The sequence below is a fragment of the Oryza glaberrima genome, chromosome 3 (assembly GCF_000147395.1).
Source record: "Oryza glaberrima chromosome 3, OglaRS2, whole genome shotgun sequence".
Lineage (NCBI taxonomy): Eukaryota > Viridiplantae > Streptophyta > Magnoliopsida > Poales > Poaceae > Oryza > Oryza glaberrima.
The window spans coordinates 2,360,111-2,386,462 of record NC_068328.1 but is presented as its reverse complement, the minus strand read 5'-3'; the positions used below and the strand labels follow the sequence as shown (position 1 = coordinate 2,386,462).

Here is a 26,352-nt window from a genome sequence, read left to right as displayed (position 1 = left end):
GCGAGAATATACCTGAATTAGAACTGTAATTTCTTCTACTTCATTCTTCAGAGAGCCCTGATGTGTTCATCAACCTATACCACAAGCATAGAGAAGAGGTAAGCACATCCTCATTCCAACGCTGCCATAAATGGACTAACAGAATAAATATTTTTTTTGTTAAATCAATTCACTACTACACTTCCATGATGACACCAATAATCTCTAAATTCCCAACCAGATAAATCTGAATATGAAGTAACAGATATTAGACCAAAAGTTGATCCCACATGGCCAGATCTGAGTTCCTTGCAAGATACAAACAATCTATCTGGCAGGATACATTGGCACATAGCCATGAACATGAACTGAGGAAGTCATTGACAAATGATGGAAGAACCCTCGATCTTATCAGTGCTAGATAAAGCTTAGAAGCAATTACTCCCTCTGTTCCGTAACAACTAAAAAACACCTTACAATATGGAAAAGAGGGAGTAGTAATAATCAATAATAAGACCATTCAAAAACTATCACTGTTTGATAGACAATAGCATCTACCTTATTTAGCTCATCATTGGCAAGCAAGTTCAGTTGGAGGTAACTAACAATGGAGTTTGTTATTTATGTATAGTCAACTATATAGCCTGTTAAAGCTATTGGAATAGGACAACTTTAGGCTTCCACAATCATTTAACTGGAGCGGCCCAGCCCTACACAACTGAACAAACAGAAATAAATGTCCTGTTGCCATTGGGTTACAATAGAGTAGAGCTATCTCAAATCTGCAAGGATGCATCCTTCTGACGCATGATGTGCGATCACAAAAGTTATATCTTGCTTGAAAAAAGTCATCTCTACAAAAATCTCTTTGATTGCTTACTAATTGTGAGTATAAAAAGGTAGTATACACAAATTCTAAACCATACACATACAGATCAAAGCAAACAAAACAGAAACAACAGCAAAATTGATATACCTATAAATCCCGTAAGGACTTACAAAGGATTATTGAGCAAAGCAAAACAAAAATAGAGTGTGAAATGGTATTTATAAGGGCAACTCGAAGGCCGTGCATTTTTTTCCCCAAGCATCTTTTCTACCACCACTTACACCTGTAGGGGCTAGATCATCAAGAACATACATGATCATCAGAGCTACTGCGTTGGAGGATCTTTGACATATGGGCAAGGTATTTGCAAGGAGCTTCTCTAGAGAGGATATCTAGTTCCTTTCCTCGATCACATATCTAACTACCTGTATTTTAGTTCTGACCTCTTTGTTCGTTTTTCCAGGAGTTCTTGGCAGCATTAGTAGATGGATTAGTAGAATCTCCACCCTTGTCCTTGGGCTTAGAGAAGAACGGGTCCCATTCATGAGGTCCAATTGTCCTCTGCCCTTCTTCCAACAGATCATACTTCCAGCTATTCTCTTCAACAAAATCTTTATCTTCATGATCTTCGATGATATCTCTTCTCAACTGTGTCACCTTGTTAATTATTGCCTCTACAGAAACATCGAATGCATCCTTCAGGGTCTCCAGCTTTGACCTTGGATCAGCATATATCACCCTTGGGATGAGACTAATGACCTCTTCCCTCATCTTCTTGACCATATCTGGATGGATACTTTTAAGCCTGTCCTCAATGCTGACATTTCCCTTACGGACGCCATCTTCAGGGATGAAGACAGAGTACCGTGTATAGTTCTTCGGAAGATGCCACGTATATTGGACATACGCTGAACCAGGATGAAAGAAAACAGGAATGCAACCAGCCAGCATCGAGTCGAAGGCAGATCTTCTCGTATACGAATCACCTTGGGGCTGCAAGCAGAACAAAGAGTTCTGGAACATATTCATGATTGCGCTAGGGGAATGGCACTTGCTCTCCCCAAGATCACACTCCAGCAATTTACAGACACTTGATGTCCTGCATTGATCAATAAGCTGACTTCTGATGGACTTGGGATCATCAGGACGAGGAGCCCCAGCAAACGAGAACAACCATGGTCGTTCCAGGCTCCTCATTCTATCCTGCCAAAGCAAAACATCAGCATCCTTGGCAGGGTGGAAGTAAGTAGGATATGGTATCGCAAAATCATTGGCATTCCATGGGCTTGACTCCACCACCAACATCGACATATTCTTCGCAGCCGGCATGAAAAGCAGCTTGTTGCCCCAATCCGACTCTTTGTCCGTCAAGCGCCTGAAATCCCACGCAATCCTGCCGCCAACTAAGAAATGGTCACGCCCGCCCATCACATTCCATTCAGGCCTCTTCCTCAGCCAATCTATCAAATCCAGCGACGCGGCATCCCTCGTCGAAATGTTGTGCCCCCAAAGATACCTCGCCACATCAAACCCAGCGTAGAACGGCACAAACACCGCGGCAGCGATGGACGAGTCCTTGGTCAGGCACTCGTACTGCTTCATCCGGTTCCTGAAGATGACATCCACCATAAACTGGTTCGTCGCGTACCAGCCGGTGTTGGAGAACACCCCTTCCTCGTTGCCCAACGGCGGACCAAGCCCTTCGTTGCTCATGAACTTGCACATATTGGTCCAGAGGCTGAGCCTCTCGCACTCCCGGAGCATGTCGTCGTTGAACCGCGGCGGCAGCTCGTGCACGTAGATGTACCGGCCGCCGCACGGGTCGCTCTTGTTCTCCGCGGTCTTGAGCGCTCGCTGGAACGCGTAATCCCTGGGCGCCGCCTCCTGGTGGGCGACGGCCGTGGGCTTCTCCTCCTCTTCCACTTTGGCGACAGTAGCGGTGGTAGGTGGCGGCTCCGAGACGAGGGCAGGCGGAGGGAGGGGAACCGCGGGATCGGAGACGCGCTCGGGTTCGGGGAGCGGAAGTTCTGCGCGGGCAATGCTCGCCGCGGCGCCGGCGGCGGTGTCCGCCCCCGCGGAGCCAGGCTCGTTGGCGATGACGAAGAAGTGGAAGTAGAAGATGAGGACCCAGAACATGGCGCAGAGCGTGGCGAGGAAGCAGAGGCGCGACTGTGGCGGCTTCCCGCCCACCTTCTCCATGTCGTCCTGGTGAGTCGGCAGCACCGGCCGCCGCCTCATAGCAGACATCCGCCGCGTCCGCGCCCGCGCCGACCCCGCAGCCGCCGAGCCGACGCCCAACTCACAGGCCAGGGCTCGAATCCCGCCGCATCAATACACCACCCCAAAACCCGGCGCGGGAATGGAGCGCCGACTCCGGGCACGGCGCGGGGAAACCGGATCGGTGGATCGCGCGGAAAGCCGCGGAAGATGGAGAGGGGAACGAGACGAGACGAGACGATGGGGGTTTTAGAGGCGATATCTGTTTCCTTGTTCGATTCGGGAGGAGGGTTGCTTGTTTTGAATGCGGGTTTGGTGATGGATGATGTTGTAAGCGGCGAGGGGGGAAGAGGAGGAATAATGAGGAGGAAACTGAAGAGGAAACCAGGTGGTGTGGAGGGAGATGGAGACGTGGCGACCGACGCGGCCGTCGTGCGACGGTGGGGGCAGTGGCGTGGGCAGGGCGCCCGTCCATAGGCGCGGTCGCATGGGGAGCCGGGACGTGGCGGTGGGAAGGTGAGCTTCCGTTTTTGTTTTTTACCATATGATTGTGGTTCATCTGTTTCCATGTGCTGTTTTATACGCCGTAATACTACCAGCACATGCGGGGGGTGAATTGTTGATGCTTTGATACAACCATTTGGCAGTGGGTCGTTTTTTTTTTCTTTTACTTCCTGTCTCACCGGGAGAAAAACTGCTAGTAGCTCGGTTCTCTGTAGTAACCATTGGCCATTGTTTTTTTTTTACATTTGTAAAACGTATCAGACATGTGACGTAAAAGTAGTTCCGTGACAAAAATATGACTCAACATTTTTATATGTAATAATTGTAGAAACAATTGTATATTTGCTATTAGGGCATGTTGTAATTGTCAATTTACCACCGAAAACCAGCTAACTGTCACGGTGTCCTTGGATTGGAGAATGTATCTTTAAATTTTGAAATTAGGAAAAGTAAAAATTGTTGAAAGTTCCGTGGCATTTTATTACGACATAAATACCCCTCATCTTAAACTGAGGTAGGAGTATATTTTTTACTCCCTCCGTCCCACAATAGTCATCATTTTAGATTGTCTAGTATAGATTAAGGTTTAATAAAAAAATATAATATCCCTTAATAAATAATATATGATAGGAAGTGAAATGGTTATTGAGGGTAAAATGGGAAAACTTTTGGATAGAAAGTGATTAATGGGACAACTAGTACTCCATAATGACAAGTATTTTGGGACAAAATTTGAATTCTAAAGAATCAAGTATTCTAGGACGAAGGTAGTAGCAATGTGCGTTTATAATTTATAGTGCCTAACAAAGTCAATTCACAATAAATTAATGGTGTTGGTGTCATCTAACACAACAGAATGGCATTATATGATCTTCATGCTAAACTAGTGGGATTATATAGCAATTAGCAAAAAAAAAAAGTGGCAGAATGTAAAATAGTTGAAACCTAATACATATATGCGTTTAACCCAAAGATATAAAAAATAGTTTATCTTTTACTTTTCATCATAATAAATAGACTTCGAGCATAGTTTAAGAGTTAAAATTAGACTACTTAAATTGCAGCCTGTATTCTTTGTAACCAAATTCATCGAGACCTGTTTGGAACACAATCTCTGGTTCATTAATTTTACTTTCTAAACAGGACTTCGATGTAATGGTAACAAAACTCTCTAATGGAAATTCTCAAACATGCTGTTAGTTGAAATTACTCGAATCCTACCGGCTGTTAGTTGACTAAACAATATGGAAATCTAAGCACCGGTGTGCTCTCGTCTGTTAAATCATTGCACATCGATTTCGACTTCGACTCGGTCACAGAAAAATTCAGTTACTAGAAGATGACGCTTTGTTAGGTGGCTTCGTTTGTAACCTACCGGAGTTCAATTGGCAGCAACCACAGAAATCAGAAAAATGAATAGGGGGGCAGACGGGGACGCCCCTGCAGCCAAATCGTGATCACTCTCTCGCCGGCGAAATCGTCGGTAGGCGGTCAAAGTGGGGAGACAGGGCAATGTGCGCGCGGTGACGTGCCGGTCGCAGGCACCGGTTGCGCCGGCTGTCCAGCTATTGCGGCAGTTGCCGTCACGCGGTGCCGGATCCACCCCCATGATCCAGAATGAAACACGGGATTTAAAAAAAACTATTTGCACTGGAGTACTATATAGCAGTGTGCTGGTCTGCCGACACCTGCTTTTGTTTACTGTATCTTCCCCTTCTCCAGTTCTCCTTCCCATGGAATCGTTTTTGGTCCTCCATGCAACGCAAAGGGCAAGAATCAAATAAAACAGCACAAGTTGTACCTTGGCATCAGCATGGCGTAACACCGTTATAAAGCCAGCTATGGATTCTAGTACTACTCCTTGGTTGGACCAAAGGCACATGACACAGCAAAAAACACGAAGAGAATATGTAAATTTGATCGAGGATACTAGTAGAAAAAATGTAGGAGGTTGTCTGTTGAAGCACACTGCCTACTATTTGCCACACATTATTTACGCACTTTCCGTTGGTCCCCGGCCTGTCCCTCCAGCGATACAGTCGAGCACCATCATTGTAGGAAATGTACCCTGAACTGAACAGGGAGGGAGTGGGTCTCACGAACGTCGTCGGCATGTGCGGTGAGAGTCTCCGGTTACCCAAAACTGCCGGGAGATGACGTCATTTGTCAACTCATTACGCTCCAAATGGGAGATTTAGCATCAAAGAAATTGCCACCGGGTCGAGAGACTTGCCGGCCGGCCGGCCGAACCAAACTTGGCGGCACGCGACGTTTGTTGGGTCCACGATCACCGGCGTGTTCGTGACTTCGTGTCATCGTGTGTGCCCCATGGGCTCCAGGCAAAGCCTTCAATCAGAAACAGTGCATTTCCCTTTCAGACCATGTTACCATGTCGAGACAGTGACGCACACTGACAAAAACAGCAGATTAGCAATGTGCCTAGGTTTAGTGCTCCTACAGTAGTCTGTTTACTCCCAAATTTCCAATGCGTGTTTTACGGTTTTACCATTGTGACAGTGCCTCGAGATCCGGACTGAAAGATACTCCTGGATGTGGCCTGCGCTCGCTACACGCTTGATTTCTGCGCCTGCTGTGCTGATGATGAGGCTGCAAATCTGCAATGAGACATTCACAGAGGAGAGAGGACAGGTGGGCTGGGTAGGAGGGAGTACCAAACGAAATGTTTAGGGTTATGGCTTATGGAAAAACTGGAGTACTTCATTAACTGAGCTTATCTTATAAATTAGACCGGTATTGACGATTATTTAAAACTGATGACACGATCGTCGACTCTATATTGAGCCAGAAACAGGGAGAATATAGGATCTGATCATCTGAATATACGGTAGTAGTTGTGTACACATTTACAGGAGAGTTTCCAGGTTAGGCCTACTTGGGCCTACATCAACAGAGTTTGGGCTGTTCAGCCCTGATGGTTGCCGTCAGTGGACAGAAGGTCAAGCTGGGTCTTCCATAGGACGAAGTTAAATGGAAAAAGTACACACAAGGTCCCTCAACTTGTTAGCCAAATACAAAATCGTCCCTCAACCGCAAACCGGACATCCGGCGTCCCCCAACTTATAAAACCGGTCACAATAGTCCGCTCGGCGGTTTTGACCCCGGTTTTGTCCCATGTAGCAGCTGACTCAGCATGGAACTCACGTGGGCCCCACATGTTATGGAGACCACGTCATCACAGTCTCTCTTTCTCTATTTCTCTCCTTCCTCTCGCTCTCTGCTCTCGCACAGGCGGCGGCGCGCGCGGCCAAAGGGTGGTGGGGCCGGCGACGGCGGCTCCCGGGTGAAATCATAAGGCACTTGCACCCGCACGACAAAATCGAAAGTGGTTGACACAACGGGGTCTTGGCAAGCTAGCTTGGCAAGCCTAGTTTTTCCCATGCCGGCCACACCCAGAATTGCAAAGAGCCTGATATGATCTGCGCTGATTATCTCAGAGTTTTTTTTTTTTTGAAAGGAAAAATTATCTCAGAGTTTCAGCTGGTTGCTCGACCAACCACTGCACTATCTGCTTCTTCTCCCTATCTCGGCCAACCAGCTCTGCATGCAACTCCTCCTTCTCAAGGTCAACCAGCTCCCTATCTTGGCTAACCACATGTTCGACCACCGCTGGTAATTGGTCGCGTAAACGTGATACACCTCTCTCTAGCAGGAAAAATAGCCTAGCCTGTTGTTTATACTGATCAGGAGATCTCGCAAACTTCTTGTTGGAGATCTTTTTTCCACTCTCTTCCAGTCTAAGGTGTTCGATATCCGTGATCAAGTCCTCTAGCCTGAAGGTTGTGAACTCCTGGAACAGCCTGTCCCACTCCTCCCTGAAATAATCATTTGTCGCAAACTTGAAGGCGATCTTTGCGTTAGCATTCATGAACAAGGCAGGAATGCGACCATCTTCCTCCAGCCGGCGGTGTTCGATCTCCTCGATCAAATCCTCCAATAGCTCAACCGCAATCCTGAACTTCCAGATTTCCTCATAGCCACAACAGTACGACTTTGGCCAATTGATCAGACGCAGACGGAAGTCTTGAAACCTTCCTCTAGCAGGTTGGAGATAATAAAACATTTGACTGCTGAAACCACCAAATCTGTTCTTGTTCCGCCCCTCCGCCCAGCTAGAGTCCTCACCCAAGTAGGATATGGCTCTGTCCAGCAAAGATATGGCAAGCGTCACCACGGGTTCCCAAGAATACAGATCCAGCTCTTCTTCCATCGCTACCAGATCCAGCCCTTCCCCCTCCTTTCTCGCCATGTCTGCTGAGGATGGGTAGAGAGGAATATCTTGAGGTGCGTGTGTGGGAAAGAGGGTCGGCGGCGTCACCGACGCGGTGGGAAAGAGGGTCGGCGGCGTGACCGACGCGGTGGGGAAGAGGGTCGGCGCGGCCGATGGGGAAGGAGCGGCGGAGAGGAGATCGACCGGCCGGCTTTTCTTGAGGTAGCGCCCGATACGGCCGACGGCGAATTGGAGCCCGGCCTTGACGGAGCGCGTCACCGCCTTCTTCCTCGCCCGCCGGCCTTCCTCCAGCCTGTCGCCTTCTTCACCTTCCCGCCGCCGACGGCATCCATCTCAACTCAAATGGCGCTCTCTCACTATCTCAAATCTCAATTCGATTTGGATGCAGCACGGGAGTGGGGGGAGAGCCGGCCGACCGCACCGGCGGGAGAAGTGGGAGAGGAGGCCGGCGGGAGACGGGGAGATGAGGAGGGCGAGTCGTCGTCATCGCCGCCCAGTCCGCGCCTGCCTGCCTCCGGCAGGAGGTGATGTGCGAGGAGTAGGGGGCAAAGTCGGAGGAGGGCGGCCGCCCACACCCACCAGTCGCCGCGCCCCCGGTGACGTGACGCGCACGGAGCGACCTGGAGCTTGCCCGCCGCCCGCCCATCGCCGCTCTCGCCCGCCGCGCTCCGCCCGCAGCCCGGCGCCGACTCCGCGTGGAGTGGTCCGGAGAACCACGTCTTGAGCTCGCGCAGTCTCTCTTGCCTCGCCCCGCCGAGCTCCGGGCCGGCCACCGCCCTTCACCGCCGGAGTCGCGACCACCGTCACCTGAGATAGAAGAGAGAGACGAGAAAAGAGGGGAAACAGAGATGGCATGTCATACTGATACGTGGGGCCCACGTGGGGCCCACGCTGAGTCAGCCGCCACATGAGACAAAACCGGGGTCAAAACTGCCGAGGGACCGGTTTTATAAGTTGGGGGACGCCGGATATCCGGTTTTGCGATTGAGGGACGATTTTGTATCTGGCTAACAAGTTGAGGGACCTTGCGTGTACTTTTTCCAAGTTAAATTGGGCTTACCATGTGATTGGAGCCCAGCTATATCTCCCAGTAAAATCCTAGACCAGATGGTTCTAGCTTCTAGAAGCTTCCAGAATATTTTGGCACGACCCGCAATGGCAGTGACCTAGTTCGGTTGAACCTCGTCTTATTTCCTAGTTCCTACATGTTGGGCCGAATGCATGCAGAGAAATGTTAGGCGATTATATATAAGCCCACAAGACCCGCGGAGGCTGGCCGGCGGGGACGTCGATGCGGTGGTGTCCACGTGCTCACAAAGGATGGCCGGTGGTGGAGTAATGAAGCGATAACTGTGGATCGATAGGGGGCAGGCAGTGGGTGAAAACCTAGCCCGGCTGTACCGGACGACAACGACGGCACTTCGAGTATCATCTTCCTTCTTGAGGACGTTGTCGAGCCATCCCTTTTCTCTGTTATAGCTGGCGGGTGAAAACCTTGTTGTAGTTCTCCCTAAGACCTCAACGGACGGCGGGGGCGGTGCTCATCGTCGTTGATCTCCCTGGAGACGTCTAGGAGGCCCCTTTCCAAAAACTTTCTCTGGTAATTGGAGTAAGCTCTCTCTAAATGCATGTTATCCTCTTACAGTGGTGGCCTAGCTTATGCAAGTTGGCTATGTTGGCGGGCTGTAGGGGGGAGAAGGGATCTATTCTTCTCTCTCACCCTCTCCCTCCTTAATCCCAAAGGTGTGAATAGGGTTGAGCTTGGTGCCCGGTTGTTAGTTTTGGTTTTTGGGCAGTCCCGATGTTGCTATCCTATTGGCCTAGTGGCAGTCGGTCCAACGCTAGCTTTCTACTGGGTTGTGTGTAGGTGTTGTTGGCGCGTGATGATGGTGGTTTTTTCCTTTTTCTTGGCTACTGTCTTAAGGCAATAGTCTTGTATTTTTTTTCATGTTCTATTCAATGAATCATCACATTGTCTGGTGCTAATCTCTACTATTATAAAAATCGAAGATGTTTTTGCCGGTGGCTTGGTAAGTCGTCGTGTCCGAATCCGCCTCGCAACACAATCACTGTGTAGCGCCCGTTCCGTCGTGGCGCCTAGCGGGAAAATTTAAATTCTAAAAACCCTAATTGCGAAATCTGTTTCTTTGCTTGTTGTCAGTCTCTGTGCCAATCCCTGATCTCGAATCCCCGATCTATCGTCAAATTCAAATTCCGAATCCAAATCCTTCCCAAATCAAATTCCTCTACAAAAGTCTATTTTGCCTCTCTCAGGTTCGGTGGGCCGATTTCCTCTCGGCCCATCTCTCTCTCTCTCCCTCAACTCTCCCCTCGCTCTGCCCGTGCGCCGCGTGCGCGTGCGCATGCGCGTGAGCCGACGCCGAGCCGATCTCTCTCTCTCTCTCGTTCTCCCGCTCTCCCTCCCCGCTCCATCCCCGGCAAACTCCCCGCACGCTGTTACCTCGCGCGCGCACCCGCGCGGTCGCCGCTCGTCAGCCACCTGCTGCCCGTGCCTGCGTCGTCTGGTCCCGTGCCCTGCCGTGCTGCGCCGCCCGCGCCGCGCCCTGCCCGTGAGCCAGCGCGCGTGCCCTGCCGCGCCTGAGCCCGCGCCTGCCGCCCTGTAGCCGCGCCCTTCCAAACCGCCCCCGCCGTTATCACCGTCATCACGACCCGGCCCCGCCACCACCGCGCATGCTTCCAAGGGTTGGAGGCAGAGCTCCTCCTCCCACTGCCTCGTCGCCCTCTCCCTCCTTCCTTCTTTTCCCAAAGTGGCAAGAGGCAAGTCTCCTTTCCCTCTTTCTTTTCTTCGTTTTGCCCCCGCTAGCGTCATCCTCCCTGTCGCCGTTTTGGCCGCTAGTCAGGGAGCCAGCTCGCTGGCTTGACCGCCCAATGTCGGTTCCTCCCAAATCGACATTGCCGCCCTATAAACCCGAGCCCCTCCCCAAACCAATCTTCCCCGTTTTCGCCCTCGCCATTGCCGCGCCCTGCCCTGTTCGCCGTCGTCGTTCGTCGTCGCACGTGTCGGAGGAGCCGGCACGAGCGAGGACGCGTGACGTGGACTCTGGGCGCACCCTCTCCTTCCTCTTCCCCGGCTCGAGGCCGGAGCGATCACGCCCCGCGCCGTCAGCCATCGTCACTGCGCCCCTTCACCCCGCACGGTAGTGCCTCCTCCCCGTTCTCCCTCCTCGTTCCTCCTCTTCCCCTTAGCTTTCGGTAGAAGCTCGTATAGCCTCCCCGTAGCTAGCTGGCGCCGCTCGCTGTGTACTCGCCGCCGTCGCCGCCCGTGCTCCGTAGCGCCCGCACGTCGCCAGCCTCTCTCGTAGTGTCTCCGTTTAATCCGATGATAGAAACGGACTACGGTGGCCGCGTAGATGCTCTAGTCCGGAGGAATCGAACCCTAGTCGCGTCGTTGCCGTTTCCCTCTTTTCTCGCCGCCGGTTGCCGCCGCCGCAATCCGCCCCTGTCGAACTCCCTCCGGCGAATCTGAGCCGTTGGCTCGTCTCCCCTCGTCTCGTGCAACCACCCGGTGTGCTCGCTTTTGCCTCTATCACCGTGGTTCGCCCCGCCATTCGCAGCCGCCGTCAGCCGTCCGTTCCGGCCGTCGCCTTCTTCAACCTCCCGCCGGCCCACGTGGTAGCCACGTAGGCGCCATCTCGGCGCCAGCTCGACCAAGACTGGGTCAAGCCGACCCCGGTCCGCCGCTCCCCTCTTCTCCTGCTCGCGCGCGCGGTCCACCGCGAGCCGTGAGGCTGCGCGTGGGCCCGCCGCATCCGCACCCACCGCGAGCCGCGCGCGTGCACCGCGCCCCGCTCCAAACCCTAGCGCCGCGTCGCGTGCTCCTCGCTCACGGTGAGCTGAGCCGCCGACAAGCGGGTCCCACTCGGGACCATGCGAGATGGACCCGGCCCACCGGCTCCCACTCTCCTCCCCTCCCGTGCGTGCCTTGGGCCGCCTTCTCGGGCCGGCCGACCCATTAAGCTCGGCCGAGCCGCCCCTTTCTCTCAAGCCGCGCCCTAGCCGTCCGAGGGAAGTCTGTTTCCCCTCCCTCTTTCTTTTCTTTTCAAAAGGGTTTAATTAAATCCTTTTTCCTTTAGACCAAAAATCCAATAATCTTAGAAATTCAATATCTTCTCAACCGTATGTCCGTTTGACTCCGTTCAACTCCCAAAATTCCTCAAATCTCGAGATCTATTTAATAGCACGTTTAGAGGTCAATAATAGGGCTTTATTTTCGCCGTTTGTTGAGTTGTCCCGTTTCGCGTGTAGTTTCGGAGCCCGAAGAGCCGCAGTGCGAGGATTTCGAGGATTAAGCTCAAGATCTCGAGCAAGGCAAGTCACCTTTGATCATCTTGCACCTATAATTTAAATCTAAGTATTTTTTTTCCGCAAATATTGCATGAATAGGATTAACACGAGTAATTCGGCCGCGGCTTGTGAGATAGCCTGCTGGTCCCAATCCCAATTGCTGCAATTACCCTCCTTGAATTATTGAACACTTAGACCTCCTTTGTCGACTGTTGTGCTTCGATGCACGGGCCTTCGGGCTCGAGCATTGGAACACTTCCCTTCAAATTTAAAATATCCAATGATGGGTAAAACTTGGGGTTTTACAAAAGATTTGGAAAACCCGACACCTGGGTCGGTGCTTACGAACTAAATGAATTTCCAAAACCGCAGACCAGAGGACGTACCGGGAGTACGGTTTCCCGCTCTTATACTTAAGGACCGTTTCCTTGGAATTTCATCCGAACATAAGACAAGTGCGACCACATGGGTGTAATGGGACGCCCCTGGCTGAGTAATTAGCTAATCGGGGGAGCCATGATGCCAAGAGACATGTGGATTCAACGGGGTGGTGCCGGGGAGAACCCCCGGGTTTCCTGGCACAGTATGGTCTGGGACCTAACCTGGTGTAGGTCTGGGACCCCTCTCGTTGGCATATGGTGAACCTGTGTCGGCTTTCGAAATGCCTTGTCATGAAAGCCTCAAAGTCTCTAGACGTGGCCGTTCTGCACGGGCTGGGTGATCCGGGTTAGTAATGTCGTGTGGGTAAAGTGTACCCCCTCTGCAGAGGTTATTAAACTGTTCGAACAGCCGTGCCCACGGTCATGGGCGGATGTGAGGTGATTCCTAGCGTAGTTTTGTTTGACTACTGCTTGTGAAATTACTATTGTGGAATAGGTTCGATGTTTGGAAAATCTGCGGCTGATGGGATCAGCCAGGCCCGGGTAGCCGTTTGAAAGCCGTTGGCCGGGTGCCAACCTTGAATCAATTCAAAGATTGATACATTGCACATACTCCGACCGGACGAGACGCACTGTCTCATCCGTGTCGTTTGAGAAGCACTCACTTAGTTGTTTCAAAAAGGAGTTTAAATAAAACCAATTGCAAAAACAACAGCATTTCCTTTGAAGCCTACATTAAACACTTAATTCCCATGGCTTGCTGAGTACTCCTGTACTCACCCTTGCTCTATATAAATAATCCCCCCTAATTGCGGAAGAAGATGATGTGGATCCTGCTGATGAGTTCTTTCAGGAGCAAGTCGGCTACGATGAGTTTTAGGGTTTCGACCTAGTTCCCAAGTCGCGCCTGTGATGAATGGTCCAAGTCTTGGCTTCCGCTTTCCCTTTTGTAATGCAGTTGTGAGCTCGGGAACTGTCCGCAGCCCAATAAGACTGTACTCCTACTCTGTAATAAAGAGACCTCTGTTGCCGTGATATTCTGTCTTCCTGTGATACCGACACTATTTTCTGGGACTGGTATCGATTAACAGGTTAATTTGGAGCGTCATGGGCTAGCTCCGTTCGGGGCGTGACACACTATCAATTTAACTATTTATCTGTCCCACTGTGTATGAGCTTTAAACATTGGATTTTCCAAAATTTGCTTGTTCGGATCAGTGCCTTCGGCCGATTGTGTTTCGTCCAGTGCATTGTCACGAACCAACCACCATCGCGAAGTTGTCATCTTGCCGATGCGATCTGTTCGGCAACACGGTTTGGAACCTGCTGTCGCGCACCTATATCAACACCAACCAGCAGCAGTCAGTTGTGTCGCCGTGCACCGAGGCAAGCAGCAAGACATACCATTGTTGATTTGTTGATTTTTCTCTACACGCACACTGTATCGATAAGAATTCCTACTGTGTTTATCAGAAACTCAATCCAATACGATCTGCTGTTTATACGTGTTTCAAAAAGATTTTAAAAAAATCATGATATTAAAGCCGAGATCTATTACTACCCACATATCGAAAATCCACGCGTGCAGCAAGACGATCAAGAACAGCAACCGATCGATCACGGTTGCCAAGAGAAATACGAAAACCTAATCAGAGAAATATTCAATCAAGCTACTATGCACATGTATCTTTATCTTATCTCTACTATTTATATAAAAATTAAAATTGAAGATTTTTTGCCGGTACTGTCGTATAATGATACGACATCCGTGTATGAGTCGGTTTTTAAGTTTGTTTGCTTTTGGAAATATAGATCCGTATTTTTTTTTAGAACTAGAGCCAGAGAGCCCCCATTTCTCTTACTAGAAATGAACATATCCTTACAAAGTCAGGGAAACAAAAAACAAATACGAGGAAAGAAAGCTAAAGAGCTTATCCAGATGCCTCATAGGGCTGGATGGCTGAACACGAATACATCATTCGGTCATCAAAAAGGATAAAACAGATCACAAAAAACTAATAACATCTTCATCCTTCTATCCTCCTGATTCCAGGTCTCCATCCATGTCTTGAGCAGAAGATGTCACTTGCCACCTGTCTTATAAGTCTGGCTCCCAACTGCAGTCTTCTTCGATTTGCTTCCAACTTCTGCAAAGATGCCCAGGAATCCACCTAGGAACAAGCCATAAAGACCAAATCAGTAGGATCTCTTGGAAATTTATTTTCAAAACAAGCTTTATTCCTGGACTTCCAAATTGTCCAAATGATTGCAGCTAAACCAATCACAATCAAGTGTTTCATGTTTTTATCATGTCTATCCAGCCAATGTCCAAAAATATCCTGATGATTCAAAGTAGGCAGTATATCCAAAGCACAACACATGATATTCCAGAGAAGTTTAGCCAAAGGACATTCAAAAAACAAGTGCTGTATATCCTCTTTTCTATCACAAAATTGACACTTTTCATTCCCCTTCCTCCAACCTTTTTTATACAAGTTTTCCTTAGTGAGAATTTTGTTTTTAACAAACAGCCAAATAAAGACTCTAATTTTCAGAGGAATCTTAAACTTGAAATTGAGTCGGGATTTTAAGTTCGTTCGCTTTTGGAAATATGGATGGAGTCGTATAAGAAATCTCTTTAAAAAAAACTCGCATGCTAACTTGAGATGATCAGACTCCTAATTGCAGCTCATGATTTTTTAGAAAAATATATATCCAAACGAATTCTCAGATCATTATTTTCTAGAAAAATATATATACAAGCGAATTCTCAGAGTAAATTTCATATTAACTAAACCGTATAACGATAATAAAATTAAAATAGCCTTCACATGTTGCAACGTACGGGCATTTTTTTAGTTCTTCATAAAAGAAAAACTCACAAAGGAACATTAGATAAATGGGCCACAATCCGTGGAGTTCTAGATCTTCTTTCAGGTTTCAGCCCATCATGGCCCATAGTTTGTTGTTTCAGCCTCTTCTTTTAGAAAAGGAATAAGTACACTTAGTGACCCTCAAAAGCGATCAAAATCTAATCCATGACCCTAAACCACAAAACCGGATATCTCGACACCCAAACTCTTAAAACCAGTGCAATTTGACTCTCTTGGCGGTTTTGGAGGGCGGTTTTGTTGACGTGGCGCCTACGTGACGGTATTGACCGGGTCTCCTTTACACGTGGCGTTGAGGTGGCATTTAGAGTTTAAAAATATGTGTGGGACCATTTGTCAGTGGCACATAAAAAAAATTATGGGACCCACGTGTCCCTTCTCTCTGCCCTCCCTCCAGTTCTTCTCCCTCCTCGCCGCTCCCTCTCTCTCTCTTCCTCTCTCCTGCGGCGGGCGGCGAGGGCCGGAGCGGCGGCGGTGGCGGGCGGCGTAGGCATGGGAGTGGCGCGGCGGCATGTGACTGCGAGCAGCGGAGACGCGGGAGTGGCGGCGGCAGCGCCCGGCCTGAGCTCCACCGCCTCTTCGCCGACGGCGACCAGTCGTTCGAGCAGGAAGACGGCGGCGGGGTCGATGACGACGACGTCCTCCACCGTCACCACCGCCGCTCATGTCGACACGGTCCAAGTCGGGGCCGGTGCCCGCGGCGGGGGACGGTGCAGTGGGCGCCGGTGGCCAACACAACGGAAATAAAAACAGACGAAATTTAGTAGCCTGACCGATGGCGAAGTTCAGTTCGGAGGGGAGTTGGGGTGATCTGTTTGGTTACTCACACCATGCTTATGGTTGCGGTGATTGTGTAGCCGACCATGGTGCCCCACAGGTTGACGTACTGGGAGATTCCGCACATGAACACGGAACACCTCTCTAGGACCTGAAAATTTTTTGGCATTGCGTTCAGTTTAACCAACAAGATGGAGATGAGAAAGAAAAAAAAGGGCGTTTGTTGAGGAGGTGAGTACTTACTGAGGTATGATCTGACGGCGTCCATGTAGGTGCGGTCCCTGGTGCCGGTGACGGGGTGCGGCGCGCGGTAGGCGTTGGCGAGCAGGGTGGAGGTGTAGTAGGTGACGCAGGCGAAGCCGGCGAGGGCGAGCGGCCCGGCCACCCAACCCAGCTGCGCCACGCTCCACGCTAGTGCCAGCACGCCGGAGCCAATCACCCAATCTGGACGGTGGAGGACGTCATCGTCGTCGTCGAACCTGCCGCGTGTGCCTCCCACCGCCGTCCTCCTGCTCAAACGCCTGGTCGTCGTCGGCGAGGAGGCGGTGAAGCTGCCCGCCGTCCAGTGCCTGCCGCCGCCACTCCCGCATCTCCGCCGCTCGCAGTCGCAGGCCGCCGTGCCACGCCTGCGCCTCCGCCGTCTCCGCCCGCCGCCGCTCCGGCCCTCGCCGCCCGCTGCAGGAGAGAGGGATAGGGAGCGGCGAGGAGGGAGAAGGAACTGGAGGGAGGGGAGAGAGAGAAGGGACACGTGGGTCCCACAATTTTTAATGTGTCACTTACAAATGGGTCCCACATATATTTTTAAATTCTAAACGCCACCTCAACGCCACTTGTAAAGGAGACCCGGTCAATACCGCCACATAAGCGCCACGTCAGCAAAACCACACTCCAAATCCGGTTTTGTGGTTTAGGGTCACGGATTAGATTTCAATCACTTTTGAGGGTCACTAGGTGAACTTATTCCTTTAGAAAATAAAAAAGTCCGAGATGAATTAAAGCCCAAAGCCGAATAGAAAAGCTAAAGCCCAACGGCCCACGCAACAATTGGAGTGTTACACGACAAGGTCGGAGTTTTATTCTCTTTCACTACGCCTACTCCTCGTAGCGCAATGGCTGCAAGCGAGCGGCGGCACATCAAAGATATGCCTAAATGGCTCAAGGCGTGAAGATTGCGGGGCATTTAACTATTTGCCACTTTTAGATTTGGCAATTAACTATTTGCCACCCCTATCTTAATGACACGTGGGTCCACACGTGTCTATGACATGTGGGTCTAGTGTTAAATAGTTAATTGCCACATCTAAATGTGGCAAATAGTTAAATATCTCGTCGATTGCCGGCCACCACTCGCGAGCTGCCACCATTTCCTTTCCTGGTCTTGGTCGGTTAATCCTTTTATTACCAAATAAATCAAAGAAGCTATGAAGAAGATTAATTCCATACCTATTCAATTCTCTGGTTCTCTTTAATTAATCCTTTCCTTTTGTATGAAAAGTCTTTTCCCATGCACAGCCTACCCGAGCCCTTGCAATCTTCTTGCCGAATCAAAGAGATCCTAGTGGTCGTAATGTATAACACTAGTTACAAAAGCTACTGTGTATGAAGCACTGGGAAAGTATTTTTCTCCAAAAGGAGGTGTCACTCGTTTCTTATGGTCTAAACGCTTTTTTTTTTTCAAATGGAAAGAGAAGTTAGTATTTGATATATCAATTTACAAACATGAATATTTAAATTCAACTTACACAAGTACATGAACTATTTAGAGTTTAATTTATTTCTTTTGCGATGACTTGGGTTGAATTTTAACTTCATATTTGTAAAGCGATATATCACGTATTAATCTGTGATGTCAAAGCTGATTTGTTAGATGGCATGCGAGAGACATCCTCTCGGCTGAAAATCCATTTCCACGAAGCACGGATCAAAATTTTATTTCAGCCTACCCACAACCAATAGAGACACGCATGCTTCAGCATTCGGCCACCTACGTACGGTGAGGTGAAATCAAATTACGTTTTCTTAAACATGAAATCAAACTCCTTCAAATCCCATGTTTTGCTCTCCAACTTAACTATCATATCCCTTTTAACTATTTTTGTCATCTGGCCTAACTCGATTGGAAACCTCCATTGGTGTTTGCACCTAATGCCGTTGAGAGTCGCGACGACGCGCCGGCGCCGTGCATCTCCTTCCTCAGCTTCTTGACCCTCTCGATGACCGCCTCCACCGTCAAATCCACGGCGTCCTTGACCGTCTCCAGCTTCGACCTAGGGTCCGCGTAGAGCAGCCTCGGCACGAGGCTGATCACCGTCTCCGTCATCTTCTCCGCGACGTCCGGCGGGATCCTCCGGAGCGTCTCCTCTACGCTCACGTTGCCGCTGCGGATGTCCTCCTCGGCGATGAACACCGAGTAGGTTTCGTGCACGTCGGGGAGGTGCCACTTGTACTGCGTGTACGCGGACGCCGGGTGGAAGAACACCGGCACGCAGCCGGCGAGCATGGCGTCGAACGCCGACCGCCGCGTGTACGTGTCGCCCGGCGGCTGCAGGCAGAAGCGCGTGCCCTGGAACACGCGCATGAACGTGCTCGGGATGAGGCACTTCTTCTCGCCCTTCCGGCACTGGATCAGGTTGCAGAGGCTGGACGCGCCGCATTGCCGGATGAGGTGGTGCCGGATGGAGTTGGGGTCACCGGGGCGCGTGCCGCCGGCGAAGGTGAAGAGCCACTCGCGCTTCATGCCGCGCATCCGCTGCTGCCACTGGAAGATCTCGGCGTCCTTCGCCGGGTGGAAGTAGGTCGGGTACGGCACGGCGAAGTCGTGCTCCGTCCATGGCGTCTTCTCGACGAAGAGCACCGTCATGTTCTGCACGGCCGGCAGCCGGAGGAACTTGTTGCCCCACTCCGAGTCGCTGTCCGTCTGCCGCTGGTGGTCCCACGCCGTCCTCCCGGACATCACGAAGTGGTCGCGGCCGCCCATGGAGCGCCACTCGGGGCGACGCGTGAGCCAGTCGACGAGCTCCAGCGACGCGGCGTCCTTGACCGACGCGTTGCTGCCCCACAGGTGCTGCACGACGTCGAAGCCGGCGTAGAACGGCACGAAGACGGCGGCGGCGCGGGAGGAGTCGTCGGTGAGGCACTCGTACTGCTTGATGCGGCTGTGGAAGATGACGTCGAGGCCGAAGTGGTCCGTGGCGTACCACCCCTCGTCGGCGAACGCGCCGTCCGCGTTGTCCACCGGCTCGCCGAGGCCGCCGTTGCTGAGGTACACGCACATGTTGATCCACTGGTACCACTCGCGGCAGTTGCGGAGGATGTCGTCGTTGAACCGCGGCGGCAGGTCGTGGATGTACACGTACCGCCCCTCGCAGGCGTGCGCGTCCCCAGCCACCGCCGCCGCCGTCGTCGTCGTGACGTCGCGTGCGGACGGGAGCCTCCTGAGCTGCTCCTCTTGCTCGAGGAGAAAACGCTGCGCGTCCTCGCCGCCCTCGGACACGACGGCGACGAGCGACTGGCGCGCCGCTGGCGAGCTGACCGGCGGTGCGCCATCGAAGACGGAGAAGTGGAGGCAGAAGATGAGAAGCCACGGCGTGACCGACAGGGCGGCGAGGAAGAGGAGGCGAGGCAGCAAGCGTTTGCCGCCGTGGGCGCCGGTCCTCTCCATGGCCGTGGAGAGTTTCAGCCTTCAGGTTTCAGATAACAGACAATGAGAAATCTCGAAACCACCATGCATGTGTCATGGGAATCCTGTGTCATGTGTGATGAAGACCTAACTGGGATGCAATGAGCAAGTCAATTAGTTGGAGTAAATTTCTGTGCAGATGCGACTCGTCAGTTGTTTATGGTGTAGCAGGAGTAGAAACTGTTTAGAGCAAGTTTAATACTAATATAGCCGACTACTACTCCAAATCATCTATAGCTAATTTAGTAGCCAATTCATACAATAATTACATATAAACATACAATGCACAATTCAGACTTGGCCCCACCTATCATACACACGTGCATCTTGAACTTTGTATTGTAGTTGGCTACAAATATATAGCCCGCTACTCTTCTCTCTTCTTTTTTATCTTCTCAAAATATGCTTATAGCTAGCTAGCTTATAGTCTGCTCTTTTGTACCTGCTCTTTATGTGATTTGTGAGTAGAAGCGGTTTACCAATCAAATGCATGCAGGTGTGCCTGAGAAACATGTGCATAATCTCTGGACCCTAGACGAGAAGTCTCGGGCACTGTATAGTTCTGTACCCAACGTTTAGAACTTTCTGAGGGCCTTTTTAATTTGGAGAAAAATATAAAAATTTTGGATGATTTCAATCATACCAAAAAAATTCTATAAAAGCATTTAAAACAAAAGATTAAATCATATCATATCTTTTGAAATTTCTGTGGAATAGATAATTTTATATAGATTTTAGAAGAAATTTAGCCAGAGTTCACCTCTTGAAATTTTTCTCTTAGTCTATCAATCTCATTCAATTCGTGTGTTTCTCCTGTGATCCAATCAAACGATAATATATGTATTTTCATATGTTTTGCACTTCTCTGATTTCTACCTACATTTCTATCATATTTTTTCGTTTATCATATTCCTCCATTTTTCTATTACTATGATTCAAAAGAGCCCCTAAATTTCGACTTCAATCTTTCAGAGAAACAAGAGGTTTCTCGTAAATTCAGCTGTAGCGATCGATTTTTCTGGCCGAAGTGTGTAAGCAGGTAGCTAAGGCGGTTGCTTCGAGGTTGAATTGGGGGTGAACCGTGATGTTGCACGTGGGTTGCACGGTAATCGCGTCCCCTGAAGAGTTGACACGGGATTAGTTTCTCGGATCAAAGACTTAATTTATGGCGCATTAACTCTCTTGGTCTCTCTCTTCGTCGATTGCCCCCGCGTGCGGCGCGCCGGGTCGCCGCCGCGAGACGAGACTCGTTCGTCGGTTTCGCATCTCGCGATCTCGCACGCGCCCGTCCACGCCAAATATGGAAAATCGACAAGCGCGCGGTGATCTAGCTCAGATTCGCGCGCGCGCGGAGGCCACGCCTCGGTATGGCTGAATTCTGACCCCCAACTTCGCCACCGGCGAGGCGGCACCACCTGCCCGGCTGGCTGCGTGATGCCGAAGCGATGGAGCACATGCGCCGGTGCGCGGCGCGCGCGCAGACACGCACGCACGCACACACAACGGTTGCTTTGCCGGCAACACGCGAGGTGGTATGACCGAGATGGCGAGATGCAAATCCTCCTGCGACAACAGATCACACAGCAGAATAGACCGCTGGTGTCCGGTGGATTTGCAGAATACTGAAGCAGTGAGCCTGTTGCAGCAGCCGTGCGCAGGCGTTTTTCTTTGGTCCGAAGGTACAGAATGGATATGGGGTACAAATGCAGGAAAGCTGCTCTCAGATGAAGTACAAGGTATATGGATTTTTGTTTCTCAAGGGATATCTTGTTGTTTTTTCATGTCGTTTAAAAACTCTTTAAAAAGTTTAAAGAATAATATAAACGAGATCAACATGCGATGTATCATTTCACAAACATGCAAGTTTAAATTCGACATATATAATTACAAAAATGTCAAATTTAAATGTGAATGCATATTCTATTTATAATTAAATTTGTTATTTTTGTTTCTATTTGCATAAGTTGAATTTGAACTTTTGTGGAGTGACATATTGATTTAACTCACTATTTTTTAAAGAAAAGTATGAACATGAAAAAACGAAGAGGCATTCCCTGGATATACTTTTTTTCTGAGTACAAGTGCTTGTACACAAAGTGTAAGATAAAAGTTGGTCCCTGGTAGTACTCTATCTCAATCTCTAGGGATCATCAACGTGGCAGTGACAATGCCTGTTATCTGGCCACCTCGCCTTTGTCGCCGCCGTCTACCATAAGAGGATCGTCGTCACCTTCCCTTCTCCAATACCGTCCGTCGACCGCCTTTTCTTCTCCGGTGCCGGTCACCTCACCTCCATGGCCGCCTTCCTTTCTCCCCCCGCTATCATGCGATGGCAGAAGAGGTGGCCCTCCTTAAGGGTGTAAGTGGCTAACCCGTAAAATCCACTTATAGGCTAAAATAAGCCGCAAACCCGTTTATTTTGACCTATAAGTGGGTTCGCGGCCTAGCTCCGGTGAGGTGGTAGACAAGGCCATTCTGCCCCTCCTGTTGGCTGCTGCTGTTGCTTCTCCATGTCACTATGGGTGGGGAGAGGAAAGATCTAGAGGGAAGGAGGGAGAAGAAGCACATAGAGCCTAACAAAATGGGACTCATTGTCAATTTACAGAGTGGATATATGGAGAGACCGTTGTAATGAAATACAAATTCATCTCTCTATTTATTTTTGGCAAGATGGTTAAATGGATATTTGGAGAGCCGAAAATAGCAATTTTGTTGAAGATGCTACAAGTATTTATTGAGACGATAACACTTAATTTGGATGTTTTTTTTACAGTCAACTTCTAAGAAAGAGGAAGATCCACTTTTCTGGCAGTGAAATTCTCAACGGAATTACAGATTGAAGTGCGAGTATATATGTTGTATGTTACAAAGTGAGATTTATTGTGCTAAGGCACGTGTTTTCCAACCGATCGGATTCGGTCCGTACATGTACAGCCGTGGATCAGAATCTGCAAACTGCAACAACTGTGGCCGTGGGGCGTACAGGTGCAAATCTTGATGTAAACGAATTTTGGAACAAACAGAAGTATACAAAGATCTATATGATAGTATCAACTAGCGAAACTGATGATTGATATCAACTCGTTCTACATGCTGTAAATTGATCGAGTATCCTACATTTAATTCATTAACTTAGTCTGCGTCGTCGAGCGTCTAGTGCTTGCCTAGATTGTTTAGGCCGGAGCCACGATCTCGCGTAGCCTCCCCTGGTCATGGCGATTCTGTCGATGATCCCCTCGACGGCGACGTCGAAGGCGTCCCTCACCGTCTCCAGCTTCGACCTCGGGTCGGCGTAGATCACCGACGGGATGAGCCGGATCACCTCCTCCCGCATCCGCTCCACGGTGGCGGCGGGGATCGCCCGGAGCGTCGCCTCGATGCTCACGTTGCCGGCGCGCACGTCGTGCTCGGAGATGAACACCGAGTACTTGGCGTGCTCCCGGGGGAGGTGCCACGCGTACTGCAGGTACGCCGTCGCGTTGTGGAAGAACACCGGGATGCACCCGGCGACCATCGAGTCGAACACCGACCGCCGCGTGTAGGAGTCCCCCGGCGGCTGCAGGCAGAAGGTGGCCTTCTGGAACAGCCGCATGATGTTGCCCGGGGAGTGGCACTGGCTGCTGCCGAACGCGCAGCCGAGCTGGCTGCACGCGCTCGTCGCGTTGCACTGCGCGATGATCTGGGCGCGGATGTTCTTCGGGTCGTCCGGCCGCGGCGCGCCGACGAACGCCATGAGCCACCGACGCTGCATGCCGCGCACCCTGTCCTGCCACCGGAACACGTCGGCGTCGGACCTCGGGTGGAAGTAGGTCGGGTACGGCACGGCGTAGTCGCTGCCGTTGAGCAGCGAGGACTCCAGCACGAGCACCGACATGTCCCGGCCGCCCGGCATGACGAGGAGGTTGGTGCCCCAGTTTGGGTTGATGTTGGTGTCCCTCCGGAAGTCCCACCCCGTCCTCCCGGCGACGAGGAAGTGGTCGCGGCCGCCCAAGCGCCTCCACTCCGGCCGCCGCATGAGCCACTGCGTGAGGTCGACCGACGCGGCGTCCCTCGTCGCGTTGTCGTAACCCCAGTGGTAGCGGACGAAGTCGAAGCCGGCGTAGAACGGGACGAACACCGCGTCAGCCACCGCCGATTGGTTGGTCAGGCACTCGTACTGCTTCATCCGGTTGTGGAAGATGGCGTCCAGCGCGAACTGGTGCGTGCCGTACCACCTGGCCTCGCCCGTCAGCACGCCGTCGGCCCGGTCGACGAGCGGCCGGCCGAGGCCGGCGTTGCTGACGAACCCGCACATGTCCGGCCAGTGGTCTCTCGTCTTCCGGCAGTCGCGGAGGATGTCGTCGTTGAACCGGCGCGGCAGGTCGTGCACGTAGATGTACCTCCCCCGGCACGGGTCGGCGCCGTCGTCGCCGCCGCCGTGGCCCAGCAGCAACCCGCCGCTGAGCAAGGAGAAATGGCAGTAGATGAACGACGTCCACGACACGACGGCGAGGACGGCGATGAACCGCAGCGGCGGCAACAAGCCAACCGCGACCTTCTCCATCCCCTTCGCCCGGCGTTGCTGCCGACCACCGCCTTTCGGCGCGGATTTGATCAGCTGCCGAATCAAGATCCAAGAACTAATCACCACACTAAACCTCATGCACGTCTATCCATGGAGTGAAATGCAAGCGAGAGACCAATTCGATCAAAAGGAAGAAAAATGTGAAGCAGCTTTGGGTGTCAGAGAAAAATATTTGTGAGTGGCTCACCACTTGTCTGATCGTGCTGCCCACTCTAATATGCATTTCGAGTGTAGAATATATACTGCAGCAACACCAATGTCTCGAGAACTGATTGGAGGAAGACGAAGACCCAAAGACTCTCCCTATAGAGGACGCTTCACCAAGCACCCTTGCAATGGCGACACTCTGCTGCAATGGAGATCTGGGGGGACTAACCGAGACTGTAGAGCCTATGCTCAAATTGTTACTAATCTCCAAGTTGGTGAATTGCGCACACTTGCTTCGGTGCAGAGTTGACAGAGAGTGCAGTATATTAGCACCTGCATGGGAGACATTAAATTACTAGCTGATTGTTTAATGAGTTCATATTTGTTTAACATGTCATCGAGTTAAAAATAAGTTTAAATTGTGGCTCAAAAGAAGTGTGACATACACAGTCAACAGTTGTACAGACGTGCACCAGTGTAATTACCAGTGATTGATTGTTTAATGAGAGTTCATATTTGTTTAAGATGTCAACACTAACAGTTCTACATACGCGCTCGGACCAGTGTATAATATTGTAGCACCAGTTGATGCTGAATACGAATGTATTTTTTGACATGCTAGTTTTTGCGATGAATAGTGTGCCACGTGAGCCAGTATCTCAGTGGGTTCGTCTGCGCTCCCATTGGATGTTTCGGATCTTTTAGCCAGAAAATGGCATTCTGGTTCCAGTTTTGTTTCAAGAGTCCTGCATTCTTTTCTGACACTAGTACTTAAGTACATACACTACTACGACTTGTATTGAGAAAGAGTTGATGAGTGGAGAGCTGGTCTGCTGGTGATACATTCTGCAGTGAGTAATGTTATGAGTACTTAAATAATTCTTATAGAACTCTTATAAAGTTCTCAACAATTGAATTCAAAAAATCAAGATTCATTACCGAAACGACAAAGTAAAATATATGTAAGAAAAACTTTTATATGTACTGTATATCTTTTTTCCTTCTACAACCTACTTCTCCTTTTCACCTCTCTCCAAGAGAAAAAAAGACAGAAATCCTATCTTACTATAAAGTTATCTCCCACTAACTCCTTAAGCTTAACATGCAAAGATGTCACATCATCATCCACTAATTAACAAGATGCCACATCATCATCCACTAATTAACAAGATGCCACATCATCATCCACTAACAATCATCACATTTAAACATCATGCAAATATGCTATATCTTTATAGTTTTTATAATTTAAGAGCTTTTCAAATACAAACATGTTAAATTATCATCCAACATAATTCACATAATTGAAAATAATGTTTCAATTTATATCTTTATTATGTTTTATGATATCCTATATACTTATATAGTCAACATAATTCACATAATTGAAAATAATGTTTCAATGTATATCTTTATTATGTTTTATGATATCCTATATACTTATATAGTTCATTCTCACTTAGTTAGTGCTTAAATGATTAATCTATGGTCTAAATTATCTTTCTCCTTTTTTTCTCTAAATAAGTCATATCACATCAACTGTTTTTAGCATTTAGATGATTAATCTACGGTCCAAACTATCTTCCTAATTTTCTTCTTCCATAAAGTCATACCACCTTACTTTTTACGTTCGAATCACCATTCTACATACTATTTAAATTTAAATTATCATAAACCACATTAATTTACTTAATCTAGATAACCGTTTGAATCACCATTCTACATACTATTTAAATTTAAATTATCATAAACCACATTAATTTACTTAATCTGATGTTATCTAGCTATCTTACATGTTTTTTTATTACTTTTTACGTTTGAATCACCATTC

The 26,352-nt window shown here is 49.8% G+C and overlaps 4 protein-coding genes across 4 annotated transcripts; all 4 read right to left on the bottom strand.

Moving 5' to 3' along the window:
• Positions 1-931: 931 nt before the first annotated feature.
• LOC127767689 (xyloglucan galactosyltransferase KATAMARI1 homolog) lies at positions 932-3,399 on the bottom strand. The gene has a single exon (XM_052293102.1). It carries the CDS (start codon positions 3,053-3,055, stop codon positions 1,241-1,243), a length of 1,815 nt encoding a protein of 604 aa, XP_052149062.1. The 5' UTR covers positions 3,056-3,399; the 3' UTR covers positions 932-1,240.
• A 12,729-nt stretch (positions 3,400-16,128) lies between these two features.
• On the bottom strand, positions 16,129-17,883 carry LOC127768688 (uncharacterized). Its single transcript, XM_052294316.1, has 3 exons — positions 17,874-17,883; positions 16,375-16,806; positions 16,129-16,282 (listed from the first exon to the last, which is right to left on the bottom strand). The coding sequence occupies exons 1-3, from the start codon at positions 17,881-17,883 to the stop codon at positions 16,140-16,142; spliced, it is 585 nt and encodes a 194-aa protein (XP_052150276.1). The 3' UTR covers positions 16,129-16,139.
• A 162-nt stretch (positions 17,884-18,045) lies between these two features.
• Positions 18,046-19,945, bottom strand: LOC127768292 (xyloglucan galactosyltransferase KATAMARI1 homolog). The gene has a single exon (XM_052293842.1). The coding sequence runs from the start codon at positions 19,790-19,792 to the stop codon at positions 18,239-18,241; it is 1,554 nt and encodes a 517-aa protein (XP_052149802.1). The 5' UTR covers positions 19,793-19,945; the 3' UTR covers positions 18,046-18,238.
• A 2,429-nt stretch (positions 19,946-22,374) lies between these two features.
• LOC127768096 (xyloglucan galactosyltransferase KATAMARI1 homolog) lies at positions 22,375-24,748 on the bottom strand. The gene is made up of 2 exons (XM_052293618.1): positions 24,562-24,748; positions 22,375-24,407 (listed from the first exon to the last, which is right to left on the bottom strand). Exons 1-2 carry the CDS (start codon positions 24,595-24,597, stop codon positions 22,938-22,940), a joined length of 1,506 nt encoding a protein of 501 aa, XP_052149578.1. The 5' UTR covers positions 24,598-24,748; the 3' UTR covers positions 22,375-22,937.
• Positions 24,749-26,352: the final 1,604 nt, after the last annotated feature.